This window comes from Muntiacus reevesi, chromosome 2 (genome assembly GCF_963930625.1).
Source record: "Muntiacus reevesi chromosome 2, mMunRee1.1, whole genome shotgun sequence".
NCBI classification, from domain to species: domain Eukaryota; kingdom Metazoa; phylum Chordata; class Mammalia; order Artiodactyla; family Cervidae; genus Muntiacus; species Muntiacus reevesi.
This window is the reverse complement of record NC_089250.1, coordinates 271,955,833-271,983,770: the sequence shown is the minus strand read 5'-3', so window position 1 is coordinate 271,983,770 and position 27,938 is coordinate 271,955,833. Positions and strand designations below refer to the sequence as shown.

Below are 27,938 nucleotides of genomic sequence, written 5' to 3'. Positions count from 1 at the left end.
TGTGAAACCTAAGTGCACCTCAGGACTCCACTGGCCCCTGGGGCCAGGGACACTCCCATGGGCTTCCCAGAGCATCCTCCTCACTCGCAGGACAGGGGGTGTGGCAAGTCCAGTCAGTTCTCGCCAGACAGAAGCGCAAGGCTGGGGCCCTGAAGTGGTGCCCTCTTCTCCACCTAGTGACGAAGACCAGAGGACCAGCTATTTCTAGACCTTTATTTCTCTGTGAAAAGGGGGAAAGGGAATAAAATAAAAACGGCACAACTGACACAAAAAAACCACCGAGAGGAAGGGAGAGAGGTGGAGATGGGTGAGGGGTCCCCACAACAGCAGCAGGAGCCGGCGACCTGGGACGCTCGCGTCTCTCCCCCAGTGGGCGGGAGCGGCCCCTTCCTCCCAGGGTCTCTGCTCTGTCCCGCCTTGTGCACCCCCAGCCCCGTGGGGGGTGGACGTGAGGAGCTGGAGTCCCGGGCTGAGGGAGGAACCGTGCCGGGGGAGGGACCTGGGGTCAGACCATGCACAGGGAGTGACAGCCAAGGGCCCCCTACTGTCTCCCCGAGGGAGGGGCCTGGCAGGGGAGGGTGGACACCGGAGGCCGGCGGAGGCTCCTCTTCCAGCATCAGGCGAGAGACAGAACTAGGGGAACAGGAAGATGCAGGAGTCAGAAGGCAGCCAGCCCGCTGCCCACAGCCGCTCGCAAGCCAAGCGCTGCCCTCGCAGACCCCCACCCCCTGCCACTGGCGTCTCGGATTCCTGACGCCTCACCAGTCAGAGCCTCCTGGGCAAAGTACTTGACGTCCACATCCTGGTCCTGGGTCAGCTTCTCGAGGATGGGCTTGACCTCGCTCTGCAGCGTGCTGGGGAGAGAAGGGGAAGGCGAGGGATCAGGCAGGCGGGGCTGCTGGGTGTCTGTGCACAGACGCAGACACACACGTGAATGAAAGCTCTCAGGGGCCAGAACAACCATTACTCGGAAGGCTGGAAGTCACACAAACAAGGACAGAGGCCTCGGGGGCCCAGAATAGCTACAGGGAGGTGAGGTGGTGTGGAAAAGTGGGGCAGAGAACCCAGAACCCTCAAGTCTCTGAGCCTTGGCCACATGACGCCTTGCATTTGTGTAACATTATCTACTGAGGTCTATGGCCCATCAGGTGTGGACATAGTGGAAAACCCTCCTGATTCTCACCCACATGGAGCCTGGGCTGGGAGAAGGCAGATCAAACTGCCGACGAATAACAGGAGAGGTGAGTGACCAAGGGAGGGACTCGGCCCTACAGGGGCCCGGGGAGGTAAGGGCCGAGGGAAATGCTTCTGCAGCGGCAGTCAGCTGTTTGGGGGATGAAGGCGGCCTTCAGAGAGAAACCAAGGGGTGAAGCTGTGTCCTGGACAGACAGAGGTGCAGGTGTCACAAGGCCCTTCCCCCCAAAATAACCACCATTCTCACTTCTATCACCTGCGTCCCCCTTGATCGATGTTTGAAGCTGACTCAAATGCAATCGTGTGTGGAGGAGGGGCAGGCCTCACCTGTTGTCCAGAATGGGCCCTATCTTCTGCAGGGACTTGGCCACGTTGAAGCGGACGTTGGCAACAGGGTCCCCAGCCATGCGCAGCACGGTGGGCAGCATGTGCTTGGTGGTGATGTCCTGCCCACAGACCTCGGACAGCACCTGCAGGCCAGGGAGTGGCAGAGGGTGACTCCCAAGAGTCCTCGCTCCCTCTGACCGGGACACTTAGCGGCCGTCAGGCTTGAGGGTGAAGCTAGCTGAGCATCAGGGGGACTCTGAGCTCAGACTCGCCCACCCTGAGGGCCTTGATTCTCCACAAGTTCCCAGGTCCCCTAACACCCTCCTGACTCTACTGTCTCCCTGCCCTGAAAACCCCCAGCCCACACTGTCCCATCCCGGCTCCGTCCTCAGATTCTCCCTCATCCCTGGGGATGGGACTGGACTCCTCACCCTGGGAGCACTTCCTTAGTGCCATGGTCTCCAGAGTGATGCACAGGAAGGGATTATCAGAACAATTTTATGCTAACTTTTAAATCTCATTCTTTAATTCGTAGTTACGTGTACAGTTTATTTAACTGACTAGATACAAGCACTTTCTACTGTATTTATCACACATATATATATTACACACACACACTATATATACATTACATATTAACAACTGTTCTAAGTTGTATAACCAGATTAATCTCACAGCCTCAGGAGTCTGGGGCTGTGATGACTGGTATGAACCCTTTATAGGTGAGAAAACTGAGGCAAGGTAATTTTCTCAAGGTGCACAATCAATATATGGTAGAGCTAGAATTAAACAGTAGGTCTCATTCTAGAAACTGTACATTTACCCATTATATCATAAATATTACACACTTTGTGGGAAAGGAGAGGGGTGCTCAGACAGACCTGGCCATCACTGTTCTGCCAGGCAAATCTCCCTAGTCCCGAGTCTCCCCCATGCAGGTCCCCACCCGCAAAGGCCCTGTGACTCTGACCAAGGAGCCCCAAGCTCTGGCCTGCAATTCCCCAAGGACTCACCCCTACGGCCCCAAATCCCAAGCCAGGTTTCTCCCGAGGACATTCTCCATTCCTCCTCTCCCACCCACTTCCCCTCCCCCAGGGAGAATGGGGGACGGTGGCGTGCTCACATTGATACAGAAGAGTGTAGTCATGCGGTGCAGGTAGTTGGGGTCCCCAGACATGGCCAAGACCTTGGGGATGATAGTAGCATGGGCCCACTCCTTCCCAAACTTCTCCACCAGCTTCTTCAGGTTGCTGGTGGCCGCCTCGCGGATGGCGTAGACTGGAAGGAGGAGGGAGGGAGGGAGACTCAGGAGGTGAAGGGCTGATGCAGGTGGGGAGTCACAGTCACACTCGCTCCCGCCTGCAAAGCAGCCCCAGGTACCAGGCCACATAAACTGCGAGAACCCATAAACTCGCAGAGAAAGAGAGGGCCGTGTGCACTGGATGTAGGGTTTTCTTTTCACGGAGCACCTTCTCAACAGCTCCAAGGCACAGACAGGCAGGCTGAGGCTCTGAATTTGCCCAAGTGAACAACTTAGTACATGGAATGGAGCCTGTTACAGACAAACGCTAACTTTTATTTTTGCCACTCCTAGTGAAAACAATGCACAGTTCTCACAATGGCCTTCAAAGACTGGGATGAGGCACCCTGTGTTTCACAGAGAGTGTGGGCTCAAAGGTGGTAAGTGACGTGCTTAAGCTTTGACAGCCAGGAAGTGGGATTCAAACTCGGACTGTCTGCCGGGTGACCCTCAGAGTCTCCACTGGACCTGGCAGCCGCGGGTGACCTGATACATCCACCTCGTACCCTGCCCTCCTGTGGGAATACAGAAAGCAAGGGAGCTGCTCCATGCACCTGACAGCAGTGGGGTGATGCCCACTCCCCCCGCCTGCCCCCATCAACCCACCCCCGCACCCTTCTGGAGCCCCGGTCTCTGCCCAGGGGTCCTGGGGAGGTGCTCACCATGATCCACAAGCCAGGCCATGCACAAGGAGTTGAGTTTTTCATCAAAGAACTCCACCCCCTGCAGGAGACGAGGAGACAGAAGATCAGAGTCAAGACTTGGCAATTCTGGGGAAGCCCAGGGAAACCACACACCTCCCCCAAAGAGCCGGGCACTGTTCCACTTCACCTGACGGGCTCTCTTCCCATCTCTCCCCTCTACTCCCCTGACAGCCCTCACACCTTCCACTGGGCCCTCAGGGCCCCCAGGTCCCCCGGCACAGCCCCCAGGCCCCAGGCAGCGGGCCTGGCCCAGGCCTGCGCTCTCACCAGCTGTCCTGCCAGCAGAGGCATGTACTCAATGATGGCTAGCCGCACCCGCCACTTGGCATCCTCCGCCAGCTCCACGATGGCAGGGAGCAAGGACTGCGACAGCTGCCGGATGCCGATCACCTCGTTCACGCAGTCCAGGTTAGAGATGATGTTCAGTCGCACCTCCGGGCACTGAGGAGAGGACAAGAGGGTCTGAGAAGATGCACTGCACATGGAGCCCAGGGCAAGGCTCTGACTTACACTACATGTATGTATGGGCTTCCCTGGTGGCTCTGATGGTAAAGAATCCGCCTACAATGCAGGAGACCCAGGTTTGATCCCTGGGTCGGGAAGATCCCCTGGAGAAGGGAATGGCTACCCACTCCAGTATTCCTGCCTGGAGAATTCCATGGACAAAGGAGCCTGGTGGGCTACAGTCCATGGGGTTGCAAAGTCGGACACGACTGGGTGACTTAACACACACAAACACACATGCTCATGTATACAGCTAGCCCCATTTTTCCAAAGTTAACTTTACACCACTCTGAAAGACCTACACTGGTTCCTGCTTTCACTAACCAAAAGAAACCCAAACAGGATTTTTGCTTTTACAAAAGAAAAAAACTGCTGCTTCACTCTACGCCATTTCGACCTATGACAGGTTTATAGTAGTGCTCTATCTTAGCACAGAGGGGGAACCTATATCCCCATCTGCTTCCAAAAATCTCTGAAGCAACTTCTAAGAAAAGGCACATAAATACAATCAATTCATTGTCCAACATCATATATTCCTGAATGGCAGACACCACAGTCAGTTTTTGCTGCACCTCCCTCTGGGAGCTGTGGGGTGAAGAGGCATGCGCTGAAATAAATCAATGAAGCAAGTAATCAAGTGTGCGGTAAAGGGTTATTAACTGGACAGGGCTAGGTTGTTCAAACTCGGCACATTCCAGAGGACTGGCCCCCACCAGCTTCTGGGAGAGGATCTCTAAGTATCTGAAATAAAAAACGGCCCTGGGCCATGCCACAAAGATCATGCTAATAATGTGACTTGTGGTGAGGACCTTGGGCCATGTGGCATCAACTTGACCTCCACAGAGGCTGGAGACCTGTAACCTGAGGTCAGCGATCAGCAGACAGGACGGGCACCCTCTGGGGTCTGCCTGAGAGGACTGGCCTGCTGCTGGTTGGCGCCCTCCCTTCACAACGGCTGAGACAGAACAAATTAGCGCAGCCACCTCAGACCCACAGGGCTCGGGGGTCAGCAGGGACAAGCCCCCCAGTGTCGGTCCACCCCGCCCCCAGGTTGTTCTGAGAGAAACGATTCTCTGCCTTCTTTAATCCACAGCACCTTGGGGTCCCTAGTAAGCACCTTAGCCTGAACTCGGATAGACATGAACTTGTCACAGCACCTGTATGATCGGGGAGTCAAGGGACCACCCATCTGTCCCTCGCCACTACCACTCTGAAGGTGCTGGAGGATCAAGTGCCTTGTTCCTTTTTTTGCTCAGTATCCCTAATGCCCAGGAAAAAAACTAGTACAGAATAAAGGCATGTGAAACAAATGCCAAATAAACCAATGGGCTAACGTGCAGCCCACCATACCCACAGACACTCAACTCCCTGGTGACCTGGGCATTTGCTGAAGGTGCTGGTGAACCTGGGGACGAGCTGCCCCACCCGCCACGGCCGCGTGCAGAGGCCCCCCCCGGCGCCCATACCTCATCCTTCAGCTGGGCCAGGAAGAGCGGCAGCAGGTGCTCGATGGTGTTGTCTTTGCCCAGGATCGGAGAGAGACCCATGATGACAGAGGCCAACGCTGACTTGACGTGCTGGTTGGCATCAGACACCAGCTCCTGGGAGGGAGAAGGAAGACGGGAGCCATGGGGTCAGTGGCTGCAGAGACTCCACTCCTATGAAGCCCCGAGACACTGCTTGCTTTTGTCCTCTCAACCCAGGCTGAGTGCCCGAGGGGAACTGGAGCGCCTTACAAGTTCGGCGTGCCTGGAGTTCAGCGACCCCTGCCCCCAGGAACCTCTGCCCCAAACTCGAAGCTCTGTGGATGAGGAGACGCTGTGAGCTCTGAGGAGGAAGCACCCCACCACCACGCTCAGCCCGGAGCCTCAGATTCCCTCAGGCTTCCTGACTGCTCTAAACCTGACACTGCCTGGTCTAAGGAGGCTGGGAACTCGGTCTGCATCGGGCTGCCCCTCACGCCCTATCTCCACCCTTACTTCCAGAAAGTTTAGGCGTGCTCTACTCCTCCCACCAAACTCCCTGTTACCTTGATGCAGGGCAAGATTTGGGTCATGATCACATTCTCCCGACAGTCAGCGGAGAGATTTTCACAGAATTCTGCGGGCAGCGAGAGGGAGGCGGCGGGAGGTGAGACCTGATGTGCCCGTTCTGCCTGCAGCCCCTCAGACACCCGCCCCACCACCCGCACGCCCGCTTGCTGTGTTCTGGTCACCAGCACCAACCTTTGACCTTGTGGGAGGCAGCGGCCCTCACCTCGGCCTCACAGTCTTTCATCAGGTTCTGGAAGGCAGGGACCAGGTCCGTCTTGGTGATCTCAGGTCCCACCGCTTTCTGGAGCTACAGGAAGGGAAGGAAGGGCGGGGGGAGTGAGAGGGCTTGCTGTGCACCTTCGGTGAATGAGAACAAAATCAAAGTTCAAGGCACCTGGACTGAGGCAATAACAGCCCTTGGCGTCACTGCTGAGATGTAGCGCGGGTGCTGTAGGGGCGGCCTCAGCCAGGTCTCAGAGCCTCTCCGAGGCTCAGTTTCCCTGTTGTGCGGTGATAAACTGTATATGGTGCTGAGGGGCTGGGCAGGGCAGTGGTCACGAGTTTGGCCCCGGACCCCAACTGCCTGGCTCAAGTTCTTACTCTTGCTTATCATCGGTGTGACCTTGGATGACTGCTTGCACCTCTCTGAGCCTCTGCTTCCTCAAACCACGAGGGTACCTACTGCAAAGTACTGCTGTCTGCATTAAAACGACAGATCGCCTTACTGTTCAGGTTACTCGGGTTGGGTTTTCTGTCCCTGATCCCAAAAGAGTCAAATGATGTATGATCCCTGTCACTTTCTCATTTGTATTATTTCTGTGTTAAGACTGTTTACCAGCATCCGTATTACTTTTGCAATTAAAACAAAACAATACAGGTTAGGGTACCATCCCCAGCCCACCTCCAGGAAACCAGACAAAGAAAAGCGCACAGGTTCTGCTGTGAAGTTGCTCTGTGAGGACCTGGGGGAGTAGGGTGGTTCCTGACTGCGAGGAGAGGGGCCTGCTGCCCACCCCTCCAGCGTCCTCTCCCGCTGAGAGCCACTGCCCAACGTTCTGCCTGTGCTCCTCACCACCCAGGCCCTCTGCATACACGGGACGCAGGTCCCGCCCCGGCGCTCTCATCCCCCAGAACCTGCTGCAGCACCACCTCCTCGTCTCGGCGCTTCCACCCCCACCCCCACCGGCCAGCCCTGCACCAGTTCGGTCTCACTACCTTTCCTCTGTCTCAGCTGACTGTCCCCTCTTCAGGCTGCCTGCTCCCTGAAGGCCAGGAATGTGCTGAATTCACTGGATCCCCAACACCCAGCCACGAGCTGGAGCCCGACAAACATGTCTGTGCGATGAGCCACTGAGACTCCATGGAAAGAGCACTGTCCTCAGAGACGTGGCATCTGCTCTGCCTGCTTGACAGCATCACTCCGACCATTCAAACGTTTGGGCCATGTTTGGGGGCTCGACTGTATCCCTCCAGCCCTGAAATTCACACACTGACGTCCTAACTCCCCACCCCAGGACCTCAGACTGTGACCGTACTTGGCCACAGGGTCTTCAGAGAGATAACAGGGTAAAAGAAGGTCATTAGGGTGAGCTCTAAGTTAAAGTGTCTAAAGTGCTTGCAAGAAGAGGAGATGAGAACACAACACACAGGCAAGGTACAGGGAGAAGGCGGCCGTCCACGGCCGAGGAAAGACGTCTCCGTGAAAGGAGACGAGGTTCGTAGTCAGGAACACACACACGCCACCCTTCTCAGCTCCTGTGGCTTCCCCCCACAGAACCTTAAGTTGGCCTCAGAAACCTCAAGGAAGCACTTCAAGATGCCGCTATCAACCAACCAGGGTTGACAGGTGAGCTAATCAAATGACAACAGAGAGCGTCCTGCTTCAATGCCCAGATGACCCACTGGGCTTCACTAAACCCCAGGTCCTCTATGTGACTCCACTCCTTCCCGAGGCCTCCGTCTCCCCATCTGTGAGATGCTGTCTACAGGCCCCGCACGCACCTCTGTGAACTTGTCGGCCACCATGTAACGGACACGCCAGGACTTGTCCTCAGCAGCCTGGCGCAGGGTGGGCATCACCAGGGCCTCTAGGTCCTCCTGGGGCAGGAGCTGGGCGATGTTCACACATGCCTCCACCGCTAGCAGCCGCACTGAGTCCTGGGGAGAGGGTGGGAACAAGGAGGGGTCAGCAGAGGCCCCATCAGCCCCAGGCCTCCTCCCCAGACTCAGGTCCGCCACGGGGAGAAGCAGGAGAGGGGCGGGTAGGCGGCCCCACCTGCTCGTCAGAGGCTAGGTTGGAGAACATGGGGATGATCTCGCTCTTGACATTGTCCAGCTCCAGCACCTTGGCAAACTCCCCCAGCTTGGAGGCTGCGGCCCGCCGCACCATGGGGGTGTCATCTGAGCACAAGTTCCGGAAGTACCTGGAGGGGGGCGTAGAGTGGGCTCAGGAGGAGGAATCCCTGGAATCCCAGGCAGTCCTGCAGCACCTGGCTTTGCCCAGGTGATCCTGACCCAAGTGACAGCCTCTGAGTCTCCCCAACCCTACACAAAGGAACTGGTAACAGAACCCACCCTACTGGGCCACTGAGGTTTAAACAAGACGACGTGTGTGAGACACCCAGCCGTCTCTCTGCAGGCAGGTCTACAGCGAACTGCAGGTGCTGATTCTATTATTATGACCACATAAAACTGCTCAGCTAACAGGCTGCGCTGAAGCTGCTCAGAGCGTTTCCTTTCCAGCACCGAATGCTTCCAGTTAAAGAGACGCGAGGAGCCCAGCACAGCCCTCCAAGCACCCACGAGCAGCTGTACGCTGCTGTCCTGGCCGGAGTAATGGCTCAGGGGCTGGTTCAGGACAACGGTGGAAGGACAGGAGTCCAGAGGGACGGGAAGAAACACAGATTAATGGGAGATTTTAATCCAATTAAAAATATTGGTTCTTCCACAGGCCAAATCTCAAGGGCAAGCAACTTGCTGCGGTTCAACCAAGAGGGACAGAGGTGGTGGAGGTGGTGGAGGCGGCGGCCTCCCATCTGCCACACCGAGATAGGCCTACAACTGCACCACACGTCACTGGCTGAGCGTCCACATGTACCAGAGTCTGTCCTAAGCATTTTATACACAGTAATTCTTTTACATAATCAACGGGAGGAAGAACCATCATTGTCTCCATTTCCTAAATGAGCAGGAGGCAGTGCCTGGACTTACACCCAGCTGTGTCCAGACACTGGCTCTCTGAGGGCTGGCAGAGCTTGGGGGCTTCTGGGCGCTGGATGGGCCTAACGGAGCCTGAGGCTCAAGAGAAAGGGACCAAGCAGGAGTGGGAGGCAGGGTCTCGCCAGGGCCCAGAGGCCAGCAGAGGCCAGGGGACTCACTGTCGAAGCTCCGCCTTGACGGCACTGGACACGCGGGGGTAGCAGACGGAGAAGAGGCCGCAGGCTGAGGTGCGGGAGGTGAACCAGTCGCCGCCCGCCAGCCGCTTCACCAGGGGCACGAAGTGGGCCTCAAGGTCGGAGGGGGAGTGCTCGTGGGAGATGGCCCGCAGGGACTCCACCGCCTTGTCCCGCACCACCGTCTCCTCCACCGTGGCCAGCGACTCCAGGGGTGGCTGTGGGAAGAACAGGTCAGCACATGGCTCCTCCCCAGCCCCCCCGAGCTCCCGGCTGCACCCCTCAGGGACTCAGCTCCTCCAACAGGGTTTCCCTGATCGGCAGAGGCCCGCATGCACAATGTCTCCTCCCTGAAGAACCACAACAGAGAACCTCACGCACAGGTCCTTGAAGGTGCTTCAGTGGGGTCTACAAACCCCCAAGTTGTACATGTCACCTTCTGAGAGGGCCACAGCTGTCCCTGCCATCTCCAAGTGCAGTAATAATCACTGATGTTGACGGCAGCGTCTATTTACTGCATGTTCTTAGTAGGGCCATGGCTCTAGCGGTGCTGGTTCTAACTCACTTGAGTCCTATGAAGCAAGTCCTGTTACTGTCTCCATTCTAAACTAAGGGGAAACTGAGGCACAGCCAGGCTAACTTGCCCGAGATGTAACAGCGATAAGCCAGGATCTAAAAAACCTCCAAAGGGCTGAAAGGCAGAGCTACAGTTTCTGACAGGCAACCACATCAGGATCTCACAATACTGGGGAACCTGGGACTCTTGTTACTGTGAGGCCTGGAGTGATCATGTTCCTTTAGGGACATGTGACTGCCTCACCATGGGGTCCCTTGAGCCCAGCAGACCTCCTAGCACAGAGCAGGAATTACTGACTGAAAGAAGCGAGACTCAATTGTTATCCTAATCTGTTCAAATAAAGATATGGGTAGAGGCTTGTGATCTGAAGTCCAATCTGGCCTGACAGGGACAGAAAGCAGAATGAAGTCATAAATGGAGACGTTTCCAGGGCCCAGGCAGGTCACTGACTGCAGCGATGGCCAAAGGCGACAGGCGGGGACGGCAGAGGCAGCGACTGGCTGGAGAGCGTCCAGGCCAGGGAGCAGAGCTGCCTCCCGCGTCCAGGTCTGTCAACTGTCACGGGCAGACATGGCCAGGGAAAGTAAATCTGGGGTTTTCCAAAAGCAGCCAAAAGGGCCAGGCCCTTATATGTGAATAAAATCTCATTTGACACATGCTTCAACATGGATGAATTCCTTGAAGACGTTATACTAAATACAACAAGCCTTTCACAAAAGACTACAGAATGTATGCTTATGTGAGGTGCCCGGTTTTACAAACTGAAGGTGTGTGGCAACCTTGTGTCCAACAAGTCTGTCAACATCAACTTTTCCAACAGCATTTGCTCACTTTGAGTCTGTGTCACATTCTGGTAATTCTCAAAATATTTCCAACATTTTCATTATTAATGTATTTATTATGATGATCTGTGATCAGTGACCTTTGATGTTACTACTGCAAAAAGACTACAACTTGCTAAAGGCTTAGATGATGGTTAGTGTTTTTTGACAAGAAAGTATTTTTTAACTAAGATATGTATCTTTTTTTGACAGAATGCTATTGCACATTTAATAGACAACAGTAAAGTATAATCATAACTTTTATATGTACTGGGAAACAAAAACATTCATGTGACTCATTTTATTACAACATTCACTTTCTTTATTATGGTAGTTTGGAACTGAACCCACAATTTCTGAGGTATGTCTGTAGTCAGACTCAGAGAGACAGAAAGTGGAATGGTGGTTGCTGGGAGCTGGGGTGAGGAGCTTGGGGAGTTACTGCTTAATGAGTACAGTTTCTTTGGGGAAGATGAGAAAGTTCTGGAGATGAACAGTAATGATGGCTGCACTGCAGTGTGAATGTACTTAATGTCATGGGGAAAAAGTGGCTAAAACGGTAACTATTTTTTAATAATGGTAACTATTTATTACCATTATTACTAATAATGGTACTATTAATAATGGCAACTAATTATTACTAACTCACCATGATAAAAAAAAAAATCAAGAACAAATTTTTTACAATCTCATTAAAAAGGTGGCAATGATTCATATACCACTAAAAGCAAGCCTGCAGACTAACTACAAAACACCATCAAGTGCAGATGCCAAAGTATGAAGATGTATCTTTAGGGATCATGAAAGAAAGAATTACAGGGGGAAAACGGCGGTTCTGAGAGCAGTGAAAACTGAGAACCTCCAAAGCTTCTTTCAACCCAGGCCATAGGACTGGAGCGCCTCCTCCCTTCCCTTTTCCCAAAGAGCCGTTACTCTCAGTTTCTGACCATCTCTGACCTCCGTCATCACCCAACACAGGGTCACATGGCCAGGAACACAGGAAAAGTCACAGGGACGAGCCTGGAATCCCAGCTCTGCCACTCACTAGCAGTGTGACTGTCTTCCCATCCAAGTACTAAACAGGCCCGACCCCTGCTTAGCTTCCGAGATGAGATGAGATCGGGCGCGTCCAGGGTGGCATGGCCACAGCCGGTGTGACCGTCCCTACCCCGAAGGGTGGGCAGGATGACAACGGAGCGGACATCTGTGAGCACTCACTACATGCCGAGTACTGCACTAAGGCTTCCTGAGGTGATCCTCAATGTAAGTGCTAAGGACTCCCTGTCTACAGATGAGGAGAGGACAGCACAGAGAAGTCAGCTGACTTACCAGTCACACAGTAAGTGGAGCCTGCCTCCCAACTGAAAACCTCACACGTAGAGGGCCAGGCAGGGCCGAGCACTGCTCAGACATGCCCAGTCAACAGTGATGAAGACGGGTGCATTTTCGTTCAAATATAGTAAATGCCACTGCTGACTTGCTGGGTTAAAGTTAATGATCAAGGCCCCTCTGTTCAGAGATGACCCCGGCCTGGCCTGCACTCTCCCCTCCCTGCGAGGACCTGGTTCTGACACCCCAGGGGCGGGCAGGGGCCCTCCCCAGCTTCCGGACTCACCAGCAGGCAGTGCACGTACTCGGGGCCTCCGACCAGAGTGGTGAAGGTGCCCAGCTGCTCCGCCAGGGCCAAGAGGACCTCGTCCTCATCGTAGATGGTGTCTGCGGGACAAGACAGACTGGGTTACAGGTCCGCCCCACAGCTGACCCCCCCTTCCCCAGAACAAGCGTGCTCCACTCTGCTTCCTCAACTTGGCAGCCACCCTCCCCCTGGGTGGGCAGAGGTGGGAGGGCCGGAATAGGTGATTAGGTGTGGGATGCTAGGGAAGAGAGACCATCAATACTGTCAAGTTCAGAGCCAGCGTGACTTGATAGATTATCCCCTCTGAGTCACTTTTGAACTACATGGCCAATTAAGTCACTTCATCTCTCCATACTTCAGTTTCCTCATCTATAAAATGAGGGCAGGAGTCTCACCTGCCTTAAGAAGTTGCTGTGAGATAATCCTGGACAACAACGGTGGCATACAGCACAAGCTCTAGGTGAACAAACTTAATTCTCACAAGAAAGGGTTCGGAACACTGTCTGGCGCATGGTTGGTATATAGTAAGTATTAGCTATTATTACTATTATTTAATGTTCACATCAATGCTATAGCACATGATGACCATGCCTGTTTTATACATAAAAACTCTATGGAACAGAGAAGTTAGGTAATTTACCTAAAGTCACCAGCAGCTGGAGCTGCAATTCAAACCAGGCTCCATCAGCCTTCAGACCCCTTCCATTAGTCCCTGCACCAGCCCCCAGCGCCCAGCACACGGCACTTACAAGCTGCTAAACTCACAGAGAGGTTTCTCTCTTATCTGGCAGGAACTACCCCAGGAAGCCCCCACTCAACGTGGGCCCCAGGACTCCACTGTACCTGTAAGAAAGGGCAGAAGCTCACTGCGGGTCCTTTCGACCCCAAGGGCCAAGGCAATGGTAGACAGCTTCTTGATGCTGTTGAGGCGAAGCTAATGAGGGGAAGAAGAAAAGGAAGGGAGAAAGTTAGCAAGCCCAGACTTAAGGTGATAGTTTTGGACTCAGTCAGCTGCTGGAAGCCTCACTAAGCACGTGTGGGGTACTGAGTAACTCTGTGACCTTGAGCTGTTAAATTATAGCGGCAGCCTCAGCAAAAGCATCCGATGGGTCTCACTGAGCCAACACCCGCTTCAGTACTTTCCAGGATCACTCTGTCTGACACTGTGTCTGCATGCCCAAGTTCCCCATCCTCCTACTTGTGCCCACTCTGGCTCAATACCACTAACACACTCCATCTTGTGCTCTTAACAGCAGCAGCTACGTTCCCAGCTTACTCTGGGCCCAGTCCCAGGCAGAGCACGCACATGCATGTCTCATTTAGCTCTCACGACAAGCCGAAGGCAGACGGTTATAGGCCCTACTCCAGAAGAGGAAATAGGCTCAGGGCGTGAAAGTCCCTTCTAAGAGTCACAGAGTTCTGGCCATGGACCGGGGGTTGTAACCCAGTGATGGGTTAGATGGTAGACGGCGGCTAAGTGATGATAAGAGAACAAACAATATTATAATGACACTGCTATAAAGACAAGACTAGCATTAGCAGTAGTAATTCCACTAGTACGGTGGGTTGAACAGTGATTGCAGAAAGGTACGTCCCAGTCCTAACCCTCAGTACTGGTAAAAGTGAAATAAACAAATGTAATTACTAAGCATCTTGAAATTGTCCTGAATTTGGGGCAGGGGGTGGTGGTGGTGCTGTGAAACATTAGAAAAGTGCGTGTCTACCCCCAGTTCCTGGCTCCTAAACCCCTGCAGTTTCCTAAGTGATAGGAACACAAGGAGCATCTCGTGTTCTGATGTTTGATTTTCGATTCTGGTTCCTGATTCTGAGCCCCAAATTTCTCGGAATTTCCTGGGTGATGGGAATGTCTCTTGTTCTAATGAGGTGACTCTGGGTGGGCTCCTGGATGGAGCTGGTCACCAGGAAGGCCAAGCTAAGCTCAGAAGCTGGGAACTTTCAGCCCCAAGCCCCATTCCCCCGAAAGGGACACTGACCGGATTATCAGTCACGTGCATGTGATGAAGCCTCCATAAGAAACCTCAGAGTATGGGGCTTGGGGTCCACCCCCACATACCATGAGGGTGATACACCCCAACCTCTGGGGACAGAAGTTCCCTTGACCTCGTCCTCTGCATCTCTTCACATGGCTGTTCATCTAGACTCTTTATTGCATCCTTTATTATATAACAAACTGGTAAATGCAAGTGTTTCCTCAAGTTCTGTGAGCTGTTCTAGCAAATAATCAAATCCACCGAGGAGGGCCTGCTTTGATGCGAATCATAGGACATCCGGCTGGTATTGCCAAGAACTGCTTGATCAGGAAGGGGGAAGGCCATCTGGTGTCAGAAGTGCCAAGTGTGGGAGGGGTGTGAGAGGAAAGGAGAGACACAAGCCTGAAATCCAATGGTAGTGACTTACAAGAGACAGGAAAGAAGATGAAGAGACACAGAGGAGAAGGCCGTGTGAAGACAAGGGAGGGAGCTGAGGCTGTGTCCCAAGTCAGGGAATTTGTCAAGAACGGCTGGCAGCCCCCTGAAGCTGGGGAGAGGTGCAGAGCCTCCTGAAAGAACCAATACAGCTAACACCTGATTTCGGACTTCTGGCCTCCAGAGCGCTGAGAGAGAACCCTTTCTGTTGTTTGCAGCCACCTAAGTTGCGGGGCTTTGTCGTGGTCACCCTGGAAATCACACCCTCTGCTAACACAAGGCGGGCCTCAGGCTCAGTATGTTAGTGTTAGGACCTCATCTGATCCCCTCATCCCAGGGAACACGACTAATGGCACCCTTCCACAAGCGTGGAAGCAGGCTTGGGGGTGCTGACGGCTGCCTGAATGAGCACTGAGGGGGCCAGGACCCAACCCCAGCTGCTCGTGTGGCCTGGCCACCTGGGAATCTCCCTTCCGTGTCTCCAGCCTGACAGCAGGGCTGCAGCCATGAGTTCCTGTGTGAAGAGTGCCAAGGCGACACCCCAGTGGTGAGTAAGCCAGTCAGCCTCGCCAGCCCAAGCACAAGCCCGACTCCTCCCCAGAGGAGGAGCAGAACAAGAAGGGAGCACGGCCAAGGGGGAGCAGCAAGGGCTCCCTTGGCCTGCTCATCCCCGGGCCATGCGGCACTGAAGAGGGCGGCAAGTGCCTGGGACCCCGCACCCCCTCTGGTTGAAGGAGCTAAGACTCTCTTTGGGAACCACAGTGATGACAGCCTGAAGAAATGCCACGGTGGCCTCTCCTCAGAAAAACATCTCACTTTTCATACAGTGTCACTGGGTCTCTGGACCACCTGGGCTTGAAGTGGTCCACTCACTCACCTGCCTGGCAGCAAAAGGGTCTCCACATTAAGTATCACAAGCCGTGCGTCTTTTTTTTTTAGCCAAACATTAAGTGTATATAGAGCGAGACCTACAGAAACATATAAACAACTAAATACAGTAACATGAGCTGCCAGTGAAATCTGAGTGGGAAGTACACAGGTGCTCCCTCATGTTCTCTTTCTTATCCAGTCATGGACATGCCCTGAATACCCGAGGGACCCCAGGTTAAGAGCTCCTGCACTGGGCTATACTGCCATGTAGGACTTCTGGTTTCCAACTGTTTATGTGAGTCCCTGTAAAGATTTTTTAAAATCACTTTTGCATTTGGATGTGACCATGAGACTAATGTCTGGTCAGTGAAATCCAAGTGGGAACAGTGTGTGTGACTTCTAGAAGTGCTCTTATGGGTAGATGAGGGGGTCACATCTTCAACCTTCCTTCCCTGTCTGGAATGGGCCTATGATAGCTGGGGCTTCAGCAACCATCTTGGGGCCCTGAAGTAACCTGGGACTGCGGAGGGCAGGATGGAAAACAAACAGAACAACGTGTGAGAGCCTGGGACTCTAACACCTACAGTGTCACCCAGCTTGGACTACCGCCCGACTTACTGATGTCATTTAAGTACCATTTATTTAGAGTCTTCCTATTAGTTACAGCCAACCTTGGCTTCCTGGTGGCTCAAACGGTAAAGAATCTGCCTACAATGTGGGAGGCTGGGTCAGGAAGATTCCCTAGAGAAGGGAATGGCTACCCACTCCACTATTCTTGCCTGGAGAGTCCTATGGACAGAGGAGCCTGGCGGGCTACAGTCTATGGGGCCGCAAAGAGTCAGACATGACTGAGTGACTAACACTACTAGAGCCAACCTTAATCCTAACTAGCCCAATCAGTGACTGAGTTCTTTTTGGACAGAAAGACATAAGGACAAGTTGGCCAAGGAATGTACAGGAAAGATTTTCCTCGTTGACAAGAGACAGGAGGATGAAAAGAACCTTTCTGTTCACACCCATGGTTCCACGACCACACGTATCACTGTGAGCTGGGGCTGTTTGTGTCCCCAGCAGCCCTCACCCTAGTACATGAGACGTAATAAATAAAAACTCCCTTCTCACCACTATATCCACACAGAAACACTACCACTTTTTAAAATCCACACCACATTCAATCCACAGAGTTTCCCTGATATGACCACACAGATCCAATCCCACATGCAGTGTGTCTTCGCTTCATGCTGAGTGACACCCAAAGGCTCTCCTATGGACTACGAGGCCCAACACGACTGACTCCTGCGTACAGGTTCATCCTCACTTCCCATTCCCTCTCTTTGCCCCCTGGGTTCTTGTCACAGTAGCTCCCTCGACAGTAACTAAAATGAACACAAACATTACGGTCAGGTTTTCTTATTTGCTGACGTGCTGTTTCCTCAGCCTTCCGCAAGACACACCAGGGCTCCCCTCACTGCATTCAGGCCTCTGCTCAGTCCTCACCAATGCCTGCCCTGGGTAAACCATCAAGCCCCCATCACTGTACACATCTTAACTCATCATTTCCAACACAGGCTCCAGCCTCTTTTCTGGAATACATAGAGTACACGGGGGTTTGAAGCAGAGCTCAGGAATCAGGTTGTGCTCTGAGAGTTTAGTTGGTGGAGGGTGATGGTGAAGAACATGGGTTCAAGATCCACGCTCTGCCGTGCCTTCTCTGGATGACCTGCATTTTTAAAGACTTGAAAAATATTTATGCTTGCGGTTTTTGATGTGCCCAGCCCTGTACTCGGTTCAGGAATCACCAGCTAGTAACAGTCACACCCCTTCCTCATCCGAGAGACAAGTCACCTTCCAAAGCCCACCATCCGCTCACTCGAAAACCTGAGTATAACTTACAGTGGGCCCTCCATATCTCAGGTTTCCCATCTGTGGGCTCAGCCAACAGTAGACCACGGAGTACCATAGTATTTCCTACTGAAATAATCTGCATGTAAGTGGACCCACACAGTTCACACCTGTGCTGTTCAAGGGCCAACTGTACTTCCTGGTTCACTGTTTCTCCTTCAGCACTAGAATGGGCTTCACAAGGCAGGGACTCTGTCTTCTGCACTCTGTGCCTCCAAATCCCAGGACAGGGCCTGGCAAACAAGAAGAGTCCAATAAATGCTGGATTAATTTTTTTAAGTTAAGGCTACACATATATTTCTACAGGCAGGGAAGAAAAGAACCTGGGGGGATTTGCTCCAAACTGTTAGTTTGGTAGAGCCGGTGGCTGGGAATGAGCAGGATGGCAGGTGCGGCAAGGTGGCTGCTTGAACAACAAGCCTCAGCCCCGGAGACGCCTACTGAGTGACACAAGAGCCTCTTCAACTCCTATATAAAATCCTAACATCCTTCCACCTCATTCCATGAAGAATTGTGTTTTTAAATGAACCTAATGTTCATTTCACACACATTATGTGTGTGGGTGTGTGCAGGCAGACAGGTATGAAAAGTTCTGCATCACCAGAGAGTGAAATGAGGACCACAATCTCTATTTTTGGAGCATTTGATTTTTTTTTTTTAAGTAAAGAATGAACAAGTATGTATTCTGGCTTCACCAATTAGCTAAGGTGCCCAGGTAAACCCTGGGCACCTCAGAGCTTGTTTCCTCACTGTAAAATGGCTATCACAACAATGCCTCTCTCAGGACTGCTGGGATAATCAAATAAGGAAGACCCAGGGCCTGGCACGAAGCAAGTACGCAAGTGTTAACCATTATTCTTATCATTATTTCTCACGTATTTTTATTTCTTGAGCAGGGAAAATAAATAGCTAACCTGAAATAGAAAAGAAAAAAGTACTCTCCCCACCTCCTTGGAAACCACAGCACAAACAAGTTCTTCCCTAGCAGTTTACCTGGCCTTATAATTATGGAGGTGCCTGCTCCCCCATTTGGAAGGCGACTTGTCTCTGGGATGAGGAAGGGGCATGACTGTTACCAGCTGGTGATTCCTAAACCAAGTACAGGGCTGGACACATCAAAAACCACAAGCATAAATATTTTTCAAGTCTTTAAAAATGCAGGTCATCCAGAGAAGGCATGGCAGAGCGTGGATCTTGAACTCATGTTCTTCACCATCACCCTCCACCAACTAAACTCTCAGAGCACAACCTGATTCCTGAGCACTGCTTCAAACCCCCGTGTACCCTATGCACTCCAGAAAAGAAGCCGGACCCTGTGATGTCACATTTCTAAGATGTGGGCATCCAAAATGTCTTAGACCATGTAAGAACCTGCTGTCTTTACATAGTTTATCTCATTTAATCCTCACAGCAGCCCTGCCAGGTATGTCTCCCGCCCTTTTCCTCACTTAACAAGAAAATCAAGGCCCAGAACGGTTGAGTAACTCATAAAGTTGCCAGACCAGGACTCGAAACCCTCGTCTGCCTCCACCCATGGCACTGACACCTCTGTATCACCTCTGGCCTACTCTGTCTCCACAGGGCCCAGCTTGGTGGTGAAAAGTGCTGCCCTGAAATCCAATGCTCTTGGCTAAGTCCTATTTCAGTATTTATTGGGTTGTGTGACAATGACCAAACATTCAGATTGAAGACTCAGAATCTGATTTAAAGGAGCCAATTGTAAAAGGTCACTTCTGGAACAATCAGGAAAATCTGATTATGTGTATGAATCGACTGTTAGATGACATCAAAGATCACTGTAAAAACTTTGTTATGTATGATGCTTTTGAACTGTGGTGTTGGAGAAGACTCTTGAGAGTCCCTTGGCCTGCAAGGAGATCCAATCACTCTATCCTAAAGGAAATCAGTCCTTAATATTCACTGGAAGGACTGATGCTGAAGCTGAAACTCCAATACTTTGGCCAACTGATGGGAAGAACTGACTCACTGGAAAAGACCCTGATGCTGGGAAAGATTGAAGGCAGGAGGAGAAGGGGACAACAGAGGATGAGATGGTTGGATGGCATCACTGACAAAATGGACATGAGTCTGAGGAATCTCTGGGAGTTGGTGATGGACAGGGAGGCTTGACATGCTGCAGTCCATGGGGTCACAAAGAGTCGGACATGACTGAGTGACTGAATTGAACTGATGTATGATAATGGCAATGTGGTTATTAAAATGCCCATGGTTTTAGGATCCCTAGTGGTCCACAGGTTAAGACTCCATGCTTCCAATGCAGGGGGCACCCTGCAGTCTGATCCCTTGTACGGGAACAAATATCCCACATGCTGTGCCACACAGCCAAATAAAAAAAGTCCATGGTTTTAGAGGTGCAAAATGAAGTATGTAGGAGAAAGTATCTGGGGCGTGGGTTTTATTTTTAAAATACTTCAGGGAAAAAAAAAGTGTGTGGGGGGGGGAGAAACAGGTGAAAAAACATGACAAAATTTTTTTTAAAAACTGGATTTGGTACTATTTTCTCTGTGGCGTGAGATCTGACAATGAAAAATCATTTACTGGAAAAAAACCCAGCACCTATCTCAGATGTCTTCTGTGAGGACTCAACAAACACACATAAAGCACTTAGCAGGCTGGCATACAGCAGGGTTCCTCAGCCTTGGCACCACCTCTGGGGCTGGGCCATCCCTTGTGAAGGGATGGCCTGGGCAGTGCATGATGTTGGGGAGCTTCCCCCACCACCAGTCGTGACAACCTGTTAAGACCCATTGCTCTATAGTAACCATTAAGAGAACAGTTTTTAAATGTCTGAAGCACCTCACCTTTGAGAAATGAAGCTCTCATCTTACAACCAGCAGACTAAATTTAATGAAAACTTAAAACATGTCGTGCACTGTTCTAAGCAGTTTCCGTGTACTAACCTATTTAATCCTTGAAACATCCCTATGAAGTGCTAAGTATTACTTTGGGGGGGGGGGGGGAGTCTCCACTGCACGGCTTGCAGGACCCTAATTCCCCAACCACAGACTGAACTCTGAGCCCAATGCAGTGAAAGTGCCGAGTTCCAGACACTGGACCGCCAGGGAATTCCCTTTTCCCACTTCATAGGTGAGAAAACTGAAGCAGACAGTCTAAGTAACACAGAAACCTGGCTTCTCCACCAGTGGACCACATTTTAAGAAATGTGGTGCCCCAAACACCCCTGAGACAATGCAACCCAGCCACTGTTTCTTACTGGCTAAGGAAGCAATTTCTTTGAACCTCACTTTCCAAAGAGAAAACCATAAACTGCTATGACAACTGAATGAGGTCATCACTGAATGCCTTCTCTGAGGCAGCCACTTAAGGGGCCAATTCCACTGCAACCTCCCAACCAGGTAGGTGCTGCTTCCTCCTCACTCATCACTATTCCTTACAGATGAGGAATCTGGACCCAGAACAGGCAAGGCACTAACTGGTCCAGGGCACACAGGGAGCGCTAGGATTCAAAGCTCAGTCATCCTGACTCCTCCTCCTCCATCACTCACCACACGGCATCAAAACCACCAGATACCCCTAATCCTGCCAATGCTGGTGCTGCTCTGCAGTGGCATCCAGATAGGGCTCTCTGATCCTGCCTGGCCCCTATTCGAGGGTGAGAAGTCACAGCATGTCATTCCTCTAAGCAAAGCCTGGCACTGGCTCCTCCACCTCACCAAAGTCTTTGCCTTGCTGGTCCACAGGCCTCACTTGATCTAGCTCTGGATTAATCCTCATCTGCCACCACTTCGACATTCACTGTGCAGCCACCACGCTGGCCTTGCTGTTCTGACTCCCAAACTACGGTCATAAGAGCCCAAACCACTGAGGCTGGGCCAGTGTAACTCGCGCAATTTTATAAACGGGGAAATTGAGGCCCATAGGGAGGATCGAAACTTTTCAATCACCACTCCCCACAATTACAGCTAACATTTATTCGGCCCTTACAACAGACCGGGCGCCGTTCTATATGACTCGTATTATTAACTCGTTCAGCCCCTTACAACCTACCAATGAGACAGGACTATTATTAGACCAGTTTACGGAAAACAAAGGCCCAGATCGGTGAAGTAATCGGCCCAAGGTCATTCGGATGAGAGGCAGGGCTGGGATAGGCAAACCCTAGAACCCTACCTCTTCTCAACCCTTCGCCTGCTGGGTTCAGATATCTGAGACCCCCGCTCCCACACATTAGAAATGTTAGTCCGTTTAGTACACTGCCCACCCTCCACTCAACGGGAGGATCCCGGAAAGGGGGCTAGTTTTCACCTCGTAATTCGTACCTGAATTTGGCCAGTTCCCGCTTTGGGAGGGAGCTTTTCGCCCCCTTCCCCTTCGGGGGTCTACACCAAAACTGGAGAGAGTGGGCGGGCAGGAATTGGAAAGTCAGTCTTCACGTCTCAGTCTCCATTTGGAAAGTTTATCCCACAGCGCAGCCTTAGCCGCTGAAACCTTGAAGGGTGAAAACTACCCGGACCCCCACCAAGCAGGCGGCCCCTCCCCCACTCAGAGCAAGTCACGCGCCCACCCCATCCCCAAGGCGCCATTCAAGGGCTGCTGCCGCCAATCACCGAGCCGTTCCTTCCCCTCTCACCCAACCCAATCGGTCGACCCTCTCCAGAGCCGCGGCCTCGTAGGCCCGGGGCCCCGCGCGCACTTGGCAGGCCCGGGACCCTCCAAGCTCGCCTTCGCGCCCGCCCTCCGCTGGGCCGACACCCAATCCCGGGCGCCGTCTCATCGAGTCCGGGGACCATAACAGATGAAAACGGAACGCTGATTGGCCGCCGCCCCTTCCGCCACTCCCAGCGAACACTGAACCTTGTCCGCGAGGGACGCCCGTGCCCCCAGGTCCCCTTTCCCTTCTTCCTCAAGTTCCCGTTGCTTCCGGACCTGAACATCCTCGTTGCGGAGCTCGTCTATGAGGACCGCGATGGGGTAGAGCGAGTCGTCGCCGTCCGCCGCCGCCATCTTGGGCCCGTCCCGTTCCTGTCAAGACTGCGGCCAGCGCCGTGCTAAAACCGGGATAGGGAGGGGTTGGGCTGGGAGGAGGAAAGAAAGGCGTGGGGACGCCCGAGCCACTTTACAGGGGCTACCCCACATTCATTGGCCGCGATACTCCGGGCCGAGCCTGCGTTTCTTTGGTCCGAACAAATAAGGTCCCGCCTACCGCCCATTTGCCATTGGCCGAAGGGACGAGATTAAGTTTGCCGGAGCCTAGGAGAGGGGGAGGAGGAAACGGAAGTACGTGGTATCTTAGCGACCAAGATTGGGCCCGCCTAGGTCGCCGCTAACATCGGCCTAGACGAGTGGTTGTTTCTAGCCAATGAAGAGCAAGATTGGGAGGTGGCTAAGCCAGTGCCTCTCCGAGTTCTTCTGCGCCTGCGTTGCTAGGAATGCATGACGTCATTGGCAGGGCTACCAGAACTATCTGCAGGTTTTGGTTTGGGAGGTAGTAGTTCCTCTTGCTGGCAAGCGGACTCCTGAACTTTTGTGGGAAAGGAGGAGAGAGTGGGTCTTTGATTTATGCCTTGTTTTGCTGAGGCCCCGAGAAGGGTGGCGACTTGCCTTACTCTGGGTAAAACCCAACGCCCCTCAGGCGTGGATCTGATTCCTGAACGCCTGCCTCCCACCTCCCCTTTTTACTCTTCAGCAGTTTTGGAAAATTAACTGCTTGAGCACGTCATGCTTTTTCATGCCAACAAGCCTTTGCCCAAACTGTACGTTCTATCTGGGAAGCAGTTCCTATTAAATCGTCAGATCTCTACCTATATCCTCTTCCCGTCCTCTCTTCAGTCTTGGCCAAGCACCCAGAGCCACGTAATCAGTCAATCTCTCTCCCTCCCTCCCTCTCTCTCAAAATTCGTATCCCTTAGCTGAATCTGCTAAAGACCCACTCCAGTTAGGAAACTGCTCCTTATAAAAGGGAGCGGGGGTTGAGCCAGGGAGACGTTGCATATTTCAGTCTTTTCCTCCTTATTCCCAGTTCAGTTCAGTCGCTCAGTCGTGTCCGACTCTTTGCGACCCCATGAACCGCAGCACGCCAGGCCTCCCTGTCCATCACCAACTGCTAGAGTCTACCTAAACCCATATCCGTTGAGTCGGTGATGCCATCCAACCATCTCATCCTCTGTTGTCCTCTTCTCCTCCCCTCAATCTTTGCCAGCATGAGGGTCTTTTCAAATGAGTCACCTCTTCGCATCAGGTGGCCAAAGTATTGGAGTTTCAGCTTCAACATCTTATTCCCAGGATCTTCCCCCAACCCCTACTCTGCCAACTCGTGGAGGCTATAAATCTCCTTAGCTAAGGATGCGCTTTAAATATCTTATAATTTTGTCAGTTACACCTCAACAAAGCTCCCCCCCACCAGAGTCCCAAGTGTGCCATGCAGAGACAGCCTCTGCAGCTCATAGATGCAGTCAGCAGCTTGATTCTGGTCAGACTCTTCACAGAAAAGACCCTGACCAAAGGTAGTTCAGCCAGTGACCCAAACAGTTCTCTCAGCACAACAGCTTGTTTCCACAGCTCACATCCTAAAAGAGGGATGTCCAAGGCACACTAAACGCTGTGTGCCACCTGGACACGCTGGCAATTGTTCAGGTGTCTGACCACGTCTGTTTTCTGTTTCTGCACAGCTGGCGCTAATACTGCAGAACCACAGCGGCCCAGGGAGCACCGTTAGGTTTCAGCTTGCCTAAAGCATCCGTGTATGTCAGACCATGCATTTAGGGAGGGCTCGAGGACTGAGGATTGGAAGTGCCATTGGCTTTGGCAATAGTGTAGAGCTGAAAATTTCCCCCAAAGGGATAGATGCCACTTATTCCTATAAAGCCAGGATGCTGCTGGAGCCAGTCTGGGTTCATTCTCGAATAAATGATTCCCGTAAGATGCAGGACTTTGGGGGCCCTTTGTACCTTGGTGGCAGTGGAGTCCAAGTTGATTCATCCCCAAATTTGGAATATCAAGCCCGAGAATCGCAAGGCTTCTACAGATCAGGCTTCAGTTTTGAGGTGCATTTATTGGCAAGCTAATTACTGCTGTTTATAAGCAGTGCACCTGTTGGTATTGTCAGAGTGGCCCTGAGTTCATAAAGCAGTGGGGACTTTTAAGTGGAGGCTGCATCCCTTTGCCAGAGGTATTAACTGACAAAATCATTAGGACATTGTCTCCCATGTCCCAGGAGTGTAGTGAGTTTTGGGCCTCATTTGGCTAATGGGGAGTCCAAGAAACAATAGTTTTTCTTTTCACTGATGGAACGATTGAGCATGGTAATCTGCCCAAAGAATCCCATTAAACTTTCACTGGAAAATAGGATTTGAATTTGGTCAGGTTATATCAGCTACCCCAACTGGCAGAGATGTGATGACAAGTTAGACAAGGCTATGGAGGCTGGGGCCTCTAACTTGCCAACAAAGAGAATATAATTTATATAATGAAAACTTTGTACATCAGATGTTAGTGGCGCTTGACCAAAATCCTCACCACTTGCTGGAGGCAAGTAAAAAGGTAATGTGTATCACTAACACTTGTCTACCTGCATCTCCCCCTACTGGAACAGTCACCTCTGTGGGATGTGGAAACACAAGCATATCACACAATTTCTGATATGTTCTGATGCAGGATGCTGAATTTTTCCAAAGGATCCTGTTACGGTCTGTTTGTGTGCGCTCAAAATTCATATTCAAAATTTAAAATTCCACTGAAACTCAACTCCCAAGGTTATGGTATTAAGAGATGGAGCCTTGGAAAGAGATTAGGTCATGAATGGGATTATAATGACCTTTCAAAAGAGGCCTGAACGAGCTCTCTTGCCCTCTTCTGCCTTGTAAAGATACAGCCAGAAGTCTGCAGCCCAGAAGAGGGCCCTCACCTGACCATGCTGTCATCCAGATCTCAGACTCAGCCTTGTGAATTGAGAGAAATAAATTGATGTTTATGAACCACCCGCTGTCTGGAATTTCATTACAGCAGCCCAAACAGACTGAGATAGGCCCCCAACTACCTCATCTATTTAGCTTCCCTCTGCTTTTGTGATAATACATGAAGGCTGCTTGTTGTGTTGGTTCAGTCACTACCCCATCCTCATTTCAAAAATTGTCAAGAAATGTAAAGGGTGTAAGGTTTTATCCCATTTGCAAACCAAGTTACCTTGCCAGTTTCATGGATGCTGGCATGAGACGTGAGACGCCTCGAACTGAGACAGAAGCCATTATTATGTGTGGCACAACAGGCAGCAAGAGCTTCAAGTTCATACCTGGTCCCTTTTGTTCCCACAAGCCCCACAGGGGTTGTGCAAAGAAGTCCAGGGGGATGCCACACCCATAGCAGGGGTCTGTGTCACAGATGGAGACCATTATGCTTAAGAAATCCTAATCTTCCAGTGTGGATCGTAAGTACATCTATCAAACTCTTCTTCCAAGGAAGACATTTTGTTTATTATATTAGTTAGATAATGAATCTGCCCTTGTGCCCAAGACAGACACTACTGCCATATTCCAAGGAGGTTATATAAAAATCCTTTCAAAGTAGTCCAGAACAGAAGCTGGTATACAACATGAAAAATAAGATGAGAGGGTCATGGAGAACTGTCTCCCAATAAGGTACACCTTTCCCTTCAACTTTTGGGAGTAACTGAGCAAAAAGACTCACTGAAGATTTCTGACACCAAAACTGACCTTGGTTGTGTGGTGCTGCTGTGCTAAGTCGCTCGGTCGTGTCTGACTCTCTGACCCCGGGGGCTGCAGCCCACCTAGCTCCTCTGCCATGGGATTCTCCAGGCGAGAATACTGGAGTGGGCTGTGATTCCCTCCTCCAGGGGGTCAAACCTGCATCTCTCTTGTCTCCTGCATTAGCAGGTGGATTCTTTACCACTAGCACCACCTGTGTGGTGGTGTTAAAAGGCCGGAGGAGGCAGAAAGAGACAGATTTAACAGGACACTTCATGGGTGAGGTGGTATTAACCTGGATGAGCAGTGAGAGGTGAGAACAGATGAAAAGAAAGAATAATGTCACATATCTGAATAAATTGAAATTTGTTAACTTATCAGAAAAATATATAATTCAGTATTCACACATGCAACAAGTCAATTCTGGATGGATTACTAATCTAAATATTAAAGCTAAATACAAATTTAAAAATAAAACAAAGGCAAACATTTCTAGTCTTAGAATGGGGAAAATTTTATTAAGCAGATTAATAAATGTTATTGAGAAGTAAATATTTTTACATTAAAATTAACACTTCCTCCTCATTCACACACACACACACACACACACACACACACACACACACACACACACACACATAAAGGAAGATAGAGACAGAGAGCATGAGATAAAGGAAACCAAGAATGACATCATGTCCAGCAGGTATATAGAACTACTATATATCAATAAGAGAAAGGCAACACAATAGAAAAAATGGATACAATAAATTAATACATACTTCAGAAAGAGGTTTCCCAATAAAGATAAATAAATACGTGAAAACATTCTTCACTTTTGTAATAAAATAAAATCACTACTTGAAACCATCACACACCAATTAGAAGTCCAAAATGAAAAAAACAGAAAGTGTTGACAAGGATGTTGCTAAGCCAAGAGTATCTCCTACACTGCTGTCACTGTGGAAATTGGTCCAAACATTTTCCAAACTTCTTTGGCACTGCCCCCAAAAGGTAAAGATGCAGGGGCTTCCCTCGTGGTCTGGTGTTTAGGACTTAGCCTTACAATTCAGGGAGTACATGTTCGGTCCCTGGTCGGGGAATTAAGATGCCTTCACGGCCAAAAAAACAAAACATAAAACAGGAGCGATATTATAATGAATTCAATAAAGACTTTAAAAATGGTCCACATCAAAAACAACCTTTAAAAATGATAAAAATGTAAATCTGTCACCCAACAACTCCGTTATTAAATATACAGCCAACAGAAACTAGCTTGTGTCTCATCAAAACTTGTTTTTGATTTACATACCAAGCACTACTCCTAATAGTCCCAAACTGAAAACAATCCATATGCCAACTAACAGTGGAATGATTAAAGTAATTATTTTCTATTCACATGATAGAACCCTACACGGCAATGCAAACGAATGATCAATGACAACACCCAACAATAAATTCACAAACAACATGAGAAATGACAAAAGTCAAATACAAGAATAGTTTACTTACTTTATATAAAATTCAAACTGACTAAAGTGATTTATGTTGCTGGATGTCAGGGCAGTAGTTAC

At 51.0% G+C, this 27,938-nt stretch overlaps 1 protein-coding gene across 1 annotated transcript; it reads right to left on the bottom strand.

The window, feature by feature from the left end:
- Positions 1-192: 192 nt before the first annotated feature.
- On the bottom strand, positions 193-22,795 carry PPP2R1A (protein phosphatase 2 scaffold subunit Aalpha). The gene is made up of 15 exons (XM_065926680.1): positions 22,595-22,795; positions 13,332-13,422; positions 12,468-12,568; positions 9,440-9,672; positions 8,338-8,485; positions 8,064-8,219; positions 6,255-6,369; positions 6,059-6,129; positions 5,496-5,630; positions 3,793-3,966; positions 3,484-3,544; positions 2,645-2,799; positions 1,522-1,664; positions 763-854; positions 193-633 (listed from the first exon to the last, which is right to left on the bottom strand). The coding sequence occupies exons 1-15, from the start codon at positions 22,670-22,672 to the stop codon at positions 617-619; spliced, it is 1,770 nt and encodes a 589-aa protein (XP_065782752.1). The 5' UTR covers positions 22,673-22,795; the 3' UTR covers positions 193-616.
- Between the last annotated feature and the right edge of the window lie 5,143 nt (positions 22,796-27,938).